The 13,740-nt window shown below is 38.6% G+C and overlaps 1 protein-coding gene across 7 annotated transcripts in view; it reads left to right on the top strand.

Annotated features, from left to right (window-relative positions):
- The window catches only part of LOC113048087 (neuron navigator 3-like), a 295,342-nt gene that overhangs the window by 182,608 nt on the left and 98,994 nt on the right, over positions 1 to 13,740 (top strand). For 6 of the 7 annotated variants that reach the window (XM_026209608.1, XM_026209602.1, XM_026209606.1 and 3 more), the window contains 2 exons: positions 9,165 to 9,282; positions 9,890 to 9,942. In XM_026209608.1, the coding sequence (XP_026065393.1) occupies positions 9,165 to 9,282; positions 9,890 to 9,942 (171 nt within the window). Of the gene's footprint in view, positions 1 to 4,997; positions 5,119 to 9,164; positions 9,283 to 9,889; positions 9,943 to 13,740 lie in introns of those variants that run through there. The other variant, XM_026209609.1, reaches the window with a different exon arrangement.

The raw sequence follows: 13,740 nt of genomic DNA, 5'->3' as shown, positions 1-13,740 counted from the left end.
TAATCAATTAAATTTATACTTGCTGAATAAAATAAATATTTTATTTAATTTTGACCTCAAACTTTTTTATTGGTAGCATATTCATTTATTCTGGTGTTCCCACGATGCCTTAAAATCCTTTCTAGGTAGCCAGCTCACTAGGTTTTGGAACATGTCTCTTACCCAATCCGCGCACACATCAGTCACTTGTTGCAGTCTAGCTGGTGGTGGAGTTGATGGAAGCTAATTACATGTTTGGTATTTACTTTTCTAAACTGGGTGATTTATTTAGTGAAGGTGGCTCTTACAGGTCTGCTGCTAATTATAGAGACATACGAAGAGACAGGAATAGCTTTTTTGTGTCGCTAAGAGACAAAGCGCACTAGCTAGTAGAGCTAAGATGCTATGTCTTAAACCAGAGCCAGCTAAGCTATAAGTGCACATATCCAGATAAATAGTGTGTTTATTCAGTTTATTCAGTAAATCTTCAATTATTTAAAGGATTTTGGTGTAACACTTTTCCCATGAAGTGTATATAAATGCTGTGCTAATGTGCCATTTACTCTATATGGATACATAATGTCTGATGACACCTTATAATAAGCTATATACTTGTATACTTCAAATCACAGCTATGATATATATGAATACTAAGTGATTAATTATTTGACATTATAGCACACAATCATCACATTTTGAGATCACAAAGTGTTTAAATGCACTGTGCTCGTTGAATATGTAAAGACGGGTATTAGAATGTATTAACTGCAGCTACAATTATTCACGGCAGCATAAACCCGATTACAATGTGCACCGTAATGCATTATAAATACATTTAATGCATTATATATAGGCTACAGGCTTCAGTGTTTGCTGCATCCCAGTGCTACAATTCACCTTGACAGCAGAATTATTTAAGGATTTAGATGGTTAAGCTCTATTTCACACTAGATCCCACTGGATATACTTTCATTTTCTAGCGTAGCGCTCATTATTCCTTTCCGGTGAATGAAATGTGCTTACTAATTAGATGAAAAATATTTCTTTGGAAGCGCTGCCTGTTTTAGTAATTGCATTTTTTGAAATTGGGCAGGCCGAGGGAGATTCCTTTTTTCTGCAACAGTGGGAGTCAGTGTGACCGCATCGTAGGTCAAAGTAAACAAAACCTCCCTGTGTTTATTATGTTTTCTGTGGTAACTAGTTAGACGGCGGCGTGCTGTCACTCAAACTCAAAAACTGAGGTCAGAGTCAGTGTGGTCGTGGAGACTTTTGACTTGCGACATAAATCTGGTCCTCATTGCAGTTTATTCTGGTCAAGATCCGCCCACTTAGGCAGGAAGAGACTTTTTGATGGACATATAAGCCAACCAGTCATGGTTCGAGTTTTGTTTACCACAGTTTTGTCACCTTTGAGGTTGTGTAAAACCAATCAGATCTGATCCAGTCTTCCCATCTGAGACTAGGAACAGTGACTACGTTTATAAGCTGTTAAAATTCGGGTTATGGTCGGGTTAAGGTCACTATTTGGGTTTCTGAAACATTCGGGATAAACCGTTTACATGCGCGACCGGGTTATTGCTAATATTCCGGTTTTGAACGGGTTATTGGCTGCATGTAAGTGTGTCCTTCACCGTTTGTGTGGAAATGCAGGGAGCCTTTATAAAATGCCTTCAGTTTCCATAAATCCTGAATGTCACTTCAAGAAAACGGCTTATGTACTTTCTTCCCTCAGATTTCTCTCCCTAGCATTCTTAATCTCTGTATTTTTCTGTCCCTCCTCCTTGCTTTCTCTCTCTCCACCTCTGTTGATTGACATCTACAAGAGAATTTTAAGACACTGGCGCCCCTGCCGTGAGCGCCTTCACATCTCTGTCTCAACTCTCATCAGACAAGTGTGCTTTGTTGGCATGTGTCTGTGTAACAGATCGAAAAACGTTCCCACTTCTCTGGGCTTCAGAAAAGTATTTGAAAAAGTTTAAAGACTGAGTGTCTTCTATTTCTGTTCAATCTGATTTGCATAATGTAATACGCGTTTTTTGAATCATAGTACTAGTTTGTATAATTTAATATTTTTATACACAGTGTATATATATATATATATATATATATATATATATATATATTTTTTTTTTTTTTTTTTTTTTTTAAGTATTATATTTTATTTATTGGTGAAATATAGCCTTGACATGTTTTTGCGTTGGGAAACGGATGCACCTCAAGATTTATTGACAAACTATAAGCCATTTGCATATGAGAAAAGGTATTTTATTTGTTGCTTGGCAGAAGTTCCAGCCATTAACAAGTGGCAGGGTTACAAATGTGTTTGCCTTAACGATGTTGCATTATTTTCCACTTAAAGAGAGATTTATTTTATTTATTTATTTTTTGTACGGTGCACAAAGAAGAAGAGTTTTGCTGTGAGTGTTTGTAGACCCTTCATGAAGTGACCATGGGGCTGAAAGGTGCTATTATTGGGAACATTAAGTGACATGAAGGGCCACTGGCTCCCTCGGACACGATAATGATGTTTGTGCTGGAAAGAGGAAAACCAGGAGCTATTTAAAGATGCCTTGAGAAGAAAGGTTTGGCATGGTGATATCTTCCAGATGTGTCCAGTGTGGTTCATGCTGTAAATCTCTCAAGGTGTCAACGTAGACAACCATGTTACATAATGATGTCTGAAATATGTTCACTAAACAAAGACATGAAAATGTATTCCCCATATGAACACTCAGGCTCAATGAATCACCACTAAACCACGGCTCAAACAGAGAACCTTTCACTGTTTATCACAAACAAGTATTATATCTAAACTTATACAAGAGTTGTTTTACAATTATCTAATCTTATTTTGCATGCATCATCATCCATTGATTTTTATGGTCTTCATCATTCAGGAGAATATTCTATGAAGATGCACAATCAACCTTCAAACAAACACAATTAACTCCGTCGGCAGCTACTGACACTGATTTATTCAGGTCACTTAATGAATCTGGCGGTCGGTTGTGTGGGTCTTCGGTTAAGAGCATGCAAATGGCAAACCTTTTATCTTCCTGATATACAATTAAGAGAGAGATTTTGCCAGTTTATTTTGTTACATTTTAAAATATCACCAATGGGCCAATGAGAATGCAGTCTAAGAGAGTGGGTAGGGTTTGGCATCCTATCAGTTTCACCTTCACCGGAAACATGAGGTCCCAACATGAAGCGCATCTACAAATGTCATCTTTATGCCAAGTCAACACTGATAATGTCATGCCAGGTGAGAGGAAGGGACATTTGTCATGGTCTCACTGGGTTCAAGTTTGAGTGCATTTGAGAGGCAAATCTTTCAATGGGACGAGGGGCAGCCAAGGGCCAGCGCGCACACAGGAAACTAGTACTGACAGCCCAATTGCCTGCGCTTCCTGTCAAAACACACAGTGGCGTCTCGTCCTTGCAGAAACGACAAACACTCTCGCCCTTCTCGGCTGAGGGTCTCATCTGGGAGTGATGTTTGAAGTACACATACACAACCGTACACACGCAATAAAACCCAAGACCCCATCCTCTTCAAGTCTCCCCCGAGCCAAATGAGAGAATCACAGCCATATGTCATCTGTATACCTCTGTATGAATGGAAAACTTCTATGAAATGAATGAAGAAACTGAATTCAATTCATCCAAACTGCGTTCAATTCAGTGTTGCATAGACTGACAGCTGGTGTGTTATGGGTAAACAGCGTTGAGCTGCGTTTGCTGCCGCCTCAGCCCTGATTCAGCAAAGTCTTGTTCGTCTCTCAGTTACAGTGTCACACTTTTCCTTGAAGTGTCACTCTATCCCTGAATACGGCAAACACATTCTGTATGCTCTCCCTCTGCAGCACAGCCTAGCTTTATTTGATTCTTTGTATATGATTAAAATGCCTCATCTTACCCCCTTATTTTTTTCTAAACTATGACTTTTTCTGTAAAACACAAAAGAATAAAGTGTATATACAGTGAAAGTCAATGGGTTGCAATGTTGTTTTGGGCAGCATTTATTGTTAACTTTGTATTTAAAGATAAAAAAAAGAAACCCTTTAGAATATCTTCTTTTGTGTTCCACAGAAGAAAGAAAGGCATACAGGTTAGGGACAACATGAGAACTAAATGATACTTTTTGATACTGACACTTTTTGCCTATTAAATTTGACTCTTGCATTCAAAGGTTTGGGGTCATAAATTAATACTTGTATTAATTAAGGATGAATTAAAATGATCGGAAGTGACATTAAAGTAAATTTATAAAGATTAAAAAAAAAATCTTGAGAACCAAATCAGCATATTAAAATGATTATTGAAGGATCATGTGATACTGAAGACTGATGGCTGCCGAAAAATACATTTTAGCATCACAGGAATTAAAATGTAAAATATATTCACATTAAAAACGGGTTATTTTAAATTGTAATAATATTTCAAAATATTAAAGTTTTACTATATTTTATATATATTTTTAAAAAAAAATGCAGCCTTTGAGGAGAATGAGACTTTCGAAAAAGTATTTTCAAATCTTACTGACCCACAACTTTTGAACCAACCAGAACCATAATTTAAAAAAACACTCATATGAACTGCACATCAAAAACAAACACCACCACAACTTTCTGCTTTATTTACCTCTTTCCTTTTGCCTTGGTATTGTTTCCAATTATCGTAAATTCCTCTAATAAGAAGTTTTTACAGTTCTGTACAGTACAGAATAACTCAATTTACAGCATTACGCAACAGCCCTCAAGTGTTTTAGGGCTGTTAAGTATTCCATATGCTTGTGAAGTGCCTCATTGTTTATTAACAACACAACTCCATCCCTTTTACACACCAGTCATGTGATTCATAATCTAAACTTCATCTAAAAACATTCAAATAAACCCCAAATACAGTCTTTGGATCAGTCCGCATGGCGATGAACTCACAGACCCTTCTGGCTGATGCATGACAGCTTTTCTCAGCAGCTGACTCCCCCTTTTGGCTGACGATCGTAATTGCAGTCTTCCAGTACCTGCGCAGTCATAAGCACTGCATAGAGAGCAGACTGTAGAGAGAGCCGAATGCTGGCGTTTATCAGCGGGACGCTGGGGACGGGGACAACCTGGGCTCAGATACTCATAAGAGGTACACACACTTCACTTGAGCTTAACTCTAGCAGGCTGAAACAGCAACTGTTTACTGCTTCTTAGAGTTGGGGAGAAAGCCAAGGGATTTGTGTTTTTGTTTGAGGGACGTGTGTGTGTGTGTGTGTGTGTGTGTGTGTGTGTGTGTGTGTGTGTGTGTGTGTGTGTGTGTGTGGATGCATGTATGTGTACATTGGCAACCTGCTTGCGAGGGGAGGAGGCAGCGCTCATGAATGACAGCCGCGTGTGTGTGTGTGTCCGTTTAATGCTGTGTGAACGCTGAGGGTGGCATAGTTGGGTTTTTTTTTTTTTACAGTGAAGTGATGCATTAGCCAAACAAGCCCCTTGCTCATTAATAGAGACAGAACCACAGTGTCAGAGCTGTTAGGATGAATCGAAAATAATGGGTCGCGGGAAAAGAAACAGTGACGCATGAAAAGATTAATGCAGTTTAGATGGGATCCAGCACACATTTGGGGACTGAGGAGCATTGGGACTGACTTTGAGATGTGTTCTCGTTCGTGTGAGCTTCTGCCGGTCTCACAGTGGGAAACACCAGCAAGTTCATTCCCTGAAACAACGGGACAGGAATCTGTTTAACCTTGGCTCTGTCTACTTCCCTCCATGAATTTATTGGACTGAAAGACTGCTTTACAACCAGCTTCCTTCTGCCATAACAGTCGCTTATTTACAGCTGCAGAACGTCCCATTTCACCCTCCTTCGTGCCTGAGTGTTAATGGGAGCATTGATTAAAGCATTTACAGTGTGCTGCTGGTTGTCATATGTGCATTGGAGAAGACGGCTTGCTTGTAACAGAACTTCTCTTCGGTATACTCTTCATTGCCTAGGCTGATAAAAATTTTAATGGTGGTTTTCAGATAAACCAATCTGTTTCTAAGAAAGTAATTGACTGTGGTAATGGTTCTCTCAGCGAGATTTAATCTGTATCCACTGCTATCCTCATTACTAGAATGCAGAGATACTCCTTTAGCTTTATTTTAATGAGATTCTCCTCTTCCTCTACCTGTCAGCTTTTTATTTTTTCATTTTCATTTTTGCTTATCTTTTAAACCTCAAGTTAAAGCTAAAGCTTGTAATTTTTCTTTAAATACCTTATCTTATCCCAGCTTAATATGCAGAGGCAACATTAAGTAACACAGTTTTCCCTAAAAAGTAAAAAGCTTTGGCTCTGTGGTGCTTTCAAAACAGCACTTTTTCTGTTTGGCATCCCAACCGGCCCTGCTTTCCAACATTAGCTCAACCAATAGCGTTTGGGGAGTAGTTGTTTGTCTGGCCAATGGTAGGGGTGTTTAGGAAACCTGTTTGAAAACAGGTAGCACAGAAATAAGGAATCTTTTAAGCAGCGTTTCACATGTATAATTTTGACAGACCTTAGCAACACTTTTAACCCTAGTTTATGAAGCCTAACTTTTATAGTCCCAAAAGTAGAGTATATACTATAGTGTTAAACATAGAAGTGTGGGACATTACTTATCAAAAAGTATTGCGATCATTAAATATTCGTGAATTTTTTAATGTTCCCAAAAACTCTTTTGTTTCATAGTCTAAGGGGGTTGAAAAAGGTTGAATAATGAACAAGCAATTGCTAGCTGGCCCATGCTGGTAGATGGCCTAACTTAACTACACCAAAAAGCATTTCCAAAAGCATTTCCATTGATAGCCATTCAAAAGAAGCTGTGTAGTCTGACTTGAAATAGCATGAAATAGACATGTTTATGTCCTTTCTTGTGGTGCCATCAGCACTGTCATTTTCCAACAGCTCTAGAGTGATCATTAGTCACATGGCATGAATGGCTTTGGTGATTGGCTTGTGCATAGATTTGTCCAGGTTTTTTGCTCACTATGTGCTGTATTTGTCCAGTTGACATTATTAACCATTAATATACAAATATGAACATTAACATTAACATTTACATATAAACTGTGAAAATCCTGACTACCTATGATTGTAGTAAGTTACATTAAAGTAAGATCAAGATAGCTGCTGTTGGGTTAACAATTTTAAATGTAAAATGTGCACTAGTCTCTTGCTTTTTCTGTTGTTCTTTGCTCTCTCTCTCTCTCGCTCTCTCTCTCTCTGTCATTTCATTCCCTCATATTACGTTCTCTTCCCATGTCTCACTTGCTTTCTTTGTTGATCTCCGGGCACTGGAGGCAATAAAAGGAAGACAAAGCGATTTCTCTTTCCTTCTTTTCATAGGTCCAGATGGACATTGTCGAGCACATGAACAACTGTGGCACTGCGGCACCTCTAATTCTCTCAGCCCTCCGTCAGGCAGGGAAAAGAAGAACAGGGTTGTGCTGCAGAGAATCGCTGTCTTATACTCCACTTCCTTTTCTGACCTTTTAACCACTGCATCAGTTTACCTTGCCAACTCACTCAGGTTAAGCCACAGAAATACAAATTCCTTCTACAACCCGGGCCACAGGATGAACCAAAATATCAATATCATAGCCAAACCAGAGCAGAATTCACCTGGTTTTCTAGATACTTGTGAAATGGGTCAATTCTTTGCTGTCTCCTCTGCTGTGACTGGAGGTGTTGGCATGTGCGGTAGTGAAGCTGTTTGTTTACTCAACTCTTGGAGATGACTGTGATTTTTATTGGATCTCTTTTGTATTGTGTTGTGTTTCAGTGGGAGGATGACTAAAGATCTCTTCATCACCCTGTTCTTGTTAACAACTCCTCATCATATGCTGAAACCACAACATAGGAAAATATTTAAACTGTGGCATCTTTGAGTGGAATGCTTCCTTTTGCCTGGCAAAGGCATAAATGTGTTTAATTGGTCACTGCGTTTGAGGTGGCTAGAGAGCATGGCTGATCTTTTTGAATTTTATGAGCCATTATATTATGGTCTAAAATGAAACTAGCTACGCAAATGTAAATTCCTTTGAAATTTTACTGGGTTTGTGGGTGTAAATTAGGTTTACCACTTTAAATACATTTTTGCACGTCATTCATGACTTTAACATTAAGCAGTGTGCAGGTTATGAGATGTTGGAGAGGTCTGTTCACCCTAATTAAGGCTGAAACTGCATAGAAGAAGCCAGAACAAAACGATTGGAGGCTATAGCAATATTAGGATGGTTGACTGTTTTCTGTTAGGATCAAAATTGGATGGTACAGTACTTCAAAAAAAAAAAACTGAAACAAATAAAAAGTAAAATATGAGCTGAAAAATGTATAATCTCACAGTGATTTGAAATGTTACAGACAAAAGCCCCATACAGGCAATTCTATTAGTGAGAGGATGTGAGCTCTGAGAGTGTCCCTTGCCACTGGGGTGCTCTCACTTAAGTGGGAAATGGAAAACCGTTTGTTTCATGTGAAATGAGACCCAAAGATCACAATGAAAGAGCGCTAAGATTTGTGACATGAGTTTTTAAGGGGCCCTAGAACAGACCCCTGAGGAACACCTATCCAAGGACACCAGGGGGTTGCATTTGTTCGTATAGACCTGGTATATTAAGCAATAAATAATGACTTATTTAATTTAGTGTTCCCTGCATGCTGTTTCAGTGTTTTTGCTGTTACACTTTTGCTGTTCTGAAACAGTTTTGTAAAAACTTAGCTGCAATAACACCATCATTAAGAGAGGAATCAGCCTTTTGAAAAGTTATTTTTTTGTAAATTGGCACTATCCTTAATCCACATCTGATTAAATGGATCAGTTGTCAAAACATCATGTAAGGGCTGCATTTTATCCTGTAAAAAAAATCCAGGTAATCTATTACAAATGCAGAGGCCTTATTGATTGTTTTGATTAAATTGACCTCATACTCAAGCTGGGTGATTTGGTGGTTAGATTTTTTTCTTTCTCTTACTCTCATTGTTTTTGTTTTCTTAAGTGGTACCGGTTCTGATCTTTTGTCAATCAAACCACTGAAATCTTTTCCCTGCTTAGGTCCTCTTTGACACAATTCTTCATTAATCAGTATTGTCTGTCTAGAGGCTGTTTTCCTGTTTTTATTCATCCATCTTCTGTTCCTTATCAGATTTTTTACTCTCCTATTCCCCATAGATCTACACTGATTGGGCAAACCATTATTTGGCCAAATCCGGGTGTCCGAGGCTTATTAAGGACCTGACTCATGACATACCCGATGGAGTTCTGCTGGCAGAAATCATCCAGATAATAGGTAAGGGTACACACACACACACACACACACACACACACACACACAGTGCAAGCTAATAAATCTTCACAGCTCATTTCAGCGAAAAAAATTATTTGTGTAAAACATAACTACTTACTGTGATTCAGATATAAGTTACTTTGCTCACGTTTAACTGGATTAGGAAATCAGCAACATGAAATTTGAATGCAATTTCTGCACAATTAAAGCATGTGTCTCCCATATGTTCACTTTACAGAGCCCTGAGTGGTTTGCTTTGTGTGCATGTGTGTCAGTCTGTCTTTTTTTATTTTTCCTTCTTTCTTTCCCCCATCCCATTTTCCCCTCCTCTGGGCTGTCCTGAAACGTTATTATGAACCTCCAGCCTACAATGGCAGATCTTATGCTACATACTTGCAACCAGAAGCTGATGAATTAACAGCCATTCATTTTCTCAGTGTTTTCTTCCACACTGCAAATATACACATGCTCATTCAATCACAAACTGCAAACACAAACTATCTTGCCTCATGACGGTAACCCTTGGATGGAAAGGCCAGAGGTTGTTTTACACTTCTGTGTTTTGTAAAGCGTACTGCAGAGTTTTAACCCAGCAATATCTCTGTTGCAGCTAATGAAAAGGTAGAAGATATTAACAGTTGCCCCAAGAGTCACTCTCAAATGGTAAGTTAAATTTTTTTTATTCATAATGCATGTAATACATTAACAGCATAATGTCTGTTTTCTGCATTATTATTGTTACTTTTCTATATTATTCATTTTTCCCTGACATATTAACTTTCTACCACATCTGCCAGCGATAAATGATTCTTACAGATACAAATGTTTTGATCAAAAGGCGAAAATACTGTAAACGTAAAATTGTGTCTGCATATACAGTATAGTAAATGAAAATAATTAAATTGACTGAAACTGATAGTAAGGAAACTAGTTTTATGTGCAAACTTTTTTTCAGTAAGTTTTATTTATGTCACAACAGTATCATATAGCTTTTTTATAGCATATTTCCTATAAACACCACGTTTCACTGTGTCACTAAGATAAACCAGTTTCATAAAAAATGCACCTGTCAGAAAATCAAGAAAACATATTTTGATCTGCCCAATCAAGACGTTTTTGCTAATGGTTCTGCAAAATGAATATTATTTTCTGTTATCTGTGTAGGTAAGATCTTACGTTGTGTTTCTGCTGTAGCACATCGAGTAAAGGCTTTAGTGGACCCACAGGTCTTTTCTGCAGTAGAATGGCCCAGTCGAGTCCTGGGCTATAACTCTCTGCATGTCAATGAGTACAGCAGAGAATCCTGGGTTAGTTGCTGTGGGCTTCTCCTAACAACTCCCATGTAGGTATGCTTTTCAGATTGGAAGAGCACAAAGACCCCAGTAAAAGCTTACGTTCAAGGCTAACTGTGAGATGGTGTGTGTGTGTGTGTGTGTGTGTGTGTGTGTGTGTTTTGGGGGAGGCGTAGGAGGTTTCATTGTTCCATTCAGTGCCCATTGATCTTGCACCTGTTTGCCAGCATGAGTTTGCAGACATATGTAGAGGTTTTACACTGAGGAAGTGTGTCTGTTTATGAGGAACTGTTTACGGGAACTTGAGGTTAGGGAGGAATATTTAGGACATACACACAATGTATCGCTGCCAACTTCACGGCCATAACATTAGCACAGGGGACTTCTCTGTGACTCTAAGATAATTGTCAGTATTTGATTGATAGGAATCAGTGGTGTAGTCCTAAAGAAAAAAAGTGGTTCACTATTACCTAGTCCCCCTAGACCCGCCCCCGCCAATATCAGTACAGTGCACTCTAAGTTTGATCAACAGATTATTTTTCAAGTAGTCTACAGCATGACTTCCAGGTTTATCCAGCCCATCTGTCGACACATTATTACAGTTCTTTATAATTTCAACATGTTTCTTTGGAATGTTTCTTATATTCATTGTGCAAAGTGCTTTAGAGATACATCTTAATTTAATGATTTTTAAAAAAGGTTTATGTTCATCTTAATTTGAGGTTTTATTTTATGCTTTTATAAACTGGCTGTATTGTTTAGGAAGGGAATTAAACTTGCTGCAAGGGGATTTTTCATATTAAATTTACATTTTTAATTACATTTATGCATTTAGCAGACACTTTTATCCAAAGCGACTTACAGTGCATTCAGGCTAACATATTTTACCTAACGTGTTCCCTGGGAATTGAAGCCACAACCTTTTGTTTTGCTAATGCAATGCTCTACCATTGAGCCACAGGAACACAGAAATGACAGGGAAAAGATTCAAAGAATGATTTAAACCAGAGGAGAAAATGGACTTTGTTGGTAGATGGGATTCTGGTGGTCAGGGTAGATTGAAAGAAATAGTTCAGCCAAGAATGATAATGTTGCCTTTGTCCAAGCAGTGAAAGTCAGTATGACAGAAGACATGGATCAAACCACTGGAACAGTATGGACTACTTTTATGATACTTACATATCCTTTTTGGAGCTTTAATCTTTTTGACTCAATTGACTTACATCTGAATGGACAAAAATAGCTGAAACATTGCTCAATTATTTAGTTGTATCTTCCACAGAATTAATAAATCATAGGGGTCCTTTAACCAGCTCCACCTCCCATTGAAAAATTGGGTGAATAATCAGCTTTTTTTGTTGTTGTTTGTTTGCTGGTTCACCATCCAAATTCATTATTTTTTAAGCTGGTCTTTTCTGGAGGGTTTTGTGTAAGATTTTGTCATTTATGTGTGTTAAATGAGAGGATAAGAAATATCCTGGCCACAGCCTGGTTAACTTTTTCGGGAATAAGTCAGGAAGCTAATCTATTGTGCCCCTTTTCCTGTATTTGTTACTGTGTGGCAGTCAATATTAAAGAGTAAATCACATCAAGCCTCATTGCGCAGAGAGTCGGCAATCTGCCATTGAGGAATAATCAATTATAAATATCCTTCAGAAAAGAAATTCCTTATCGATTTAGAATAGATAGTCCTCTATGCATTTTCCACTGTGGACCAGTAAAGATTTACAACTTTGGCATTAGCAAAGAAATGTTTGCTCACGTCCATTAAAAGCACCTGTTAAAAGTGACTCAGCTTCAGTTAAATGAGTGTACTGTTGGGTGATTTCCCAGGCAATGAAGATGGTTGCTAAATTACATGCGTAATAAACTCTCTCTCATTGATCTGATTGGTCTCTCGGGGCTTAATTAAACTGGCATGAAGAGAGGCAGATAAATCGCTGCCTACAGGCTGTCTGTTCATTCACTGGCTTTTATGGAAATGTTTGTCATTGGACCCCGCAACTGCACCAGAAGATAAAAAGGTAGGACCCATTTTTCCCAAAAGGAATGGCTATGATCCCAAGGCTGGTATTATGATTAGTCAGGAATTCTGAACATGCCGGTCCACCAAAATGAGTCCCCGCTGCCATTTGTGGCCTAGTTAGTGAGAGACGGCTATTTCTAGAGGTTATGAATCAGAATGGGAGTTCCCCTGGACATGAGCATATCCCATAGGCCTGCCTTGATTAGCAGATCCAGGGATTGCAACATTTGGAGATGTCCCCGAGGCGTGTAAACAACATATTTTATGTATACAACTCTCAAAGATCATCAGAGGTGACATATTGGAAAATTGGCCAATCTAATATGCAGTTTGAGTAGTATTAACATTAAGATGTTACTGAGGAATGTTTTGGCTTCTTAGTGGTTGTTTTGTGGCTGACGGTTGCTTCAACAAATCTCTGTTTGCACCTCTTTCCTCTCTTATTAGACATTGTTAGGACAAATTCAGTCTGACAAGTGTTGTCTCGTCCCTAAAACTGGAAACTGCAGGAACTGAGCATGCAGAGAGTGCCTTTGAACACAACCAGACACCCTCCAGCCCAGAAAAAGACAGAAAGAAATCCAAACAGCACTATACAGATCCATTCGGCTGAAACAAAAACATCAGAATACTAATCTATATAATTAAAACTTTCATTAATAAACCACTTTGCACTTTAAAAGGCGCCAGATGTGTAGGCACATAATTGGACTGCACTTCCCAGAATACACCACATAGACCTGGGTATTGTAAACTCTACAGGTTGCAGCCACAAGTCTGTCTATAAACAGGACATATGACTTGCTTTCAGTGTCTTCTACTGCTCAAGAGAGGTTGACTGATCAGCTACCTCTCCAGGTCGTGTGGGAGGACCGGTGCAGTTAAGTGTGTTAGGGCTTGTAAAGTGGATGCATCATCTGGGCTCCATCTGTAAGCAGCATACAGCCTGACAGCTGAGAGGTACACTCCTTGCTTCATCTACAGACATCAGCATATCCCTCTGATGGCAAACCGCATTTACCTTCATGTGATTAATACAGCATTCACCCAGCTGTTGGATAGGCCACAGGATGCTACATATCAGCTGGTCCACATAATTTCAAGATCAATGCAGCCCTTAACTGATGGACTTTGAGTCTATAA

The sequence above is a fragment of the Carassius auratus genome, chromosome 29, assembly GCF_003368295.1.
Source record: "Carassius auratus strain Wakin chromosome 29, ASM336829v1, whole genome shotgun sequence".
In the NCBI taxonomy this organism is placed as follows: Eukaryota; Metazoa; Chordata; class Actinopteri; order Cypriniformes; family Cyprinidae; genus Carassius; species Carassius auratus.
This window is presented reverse-complemented; position numbering and strand designations above follow the sequence as displayed.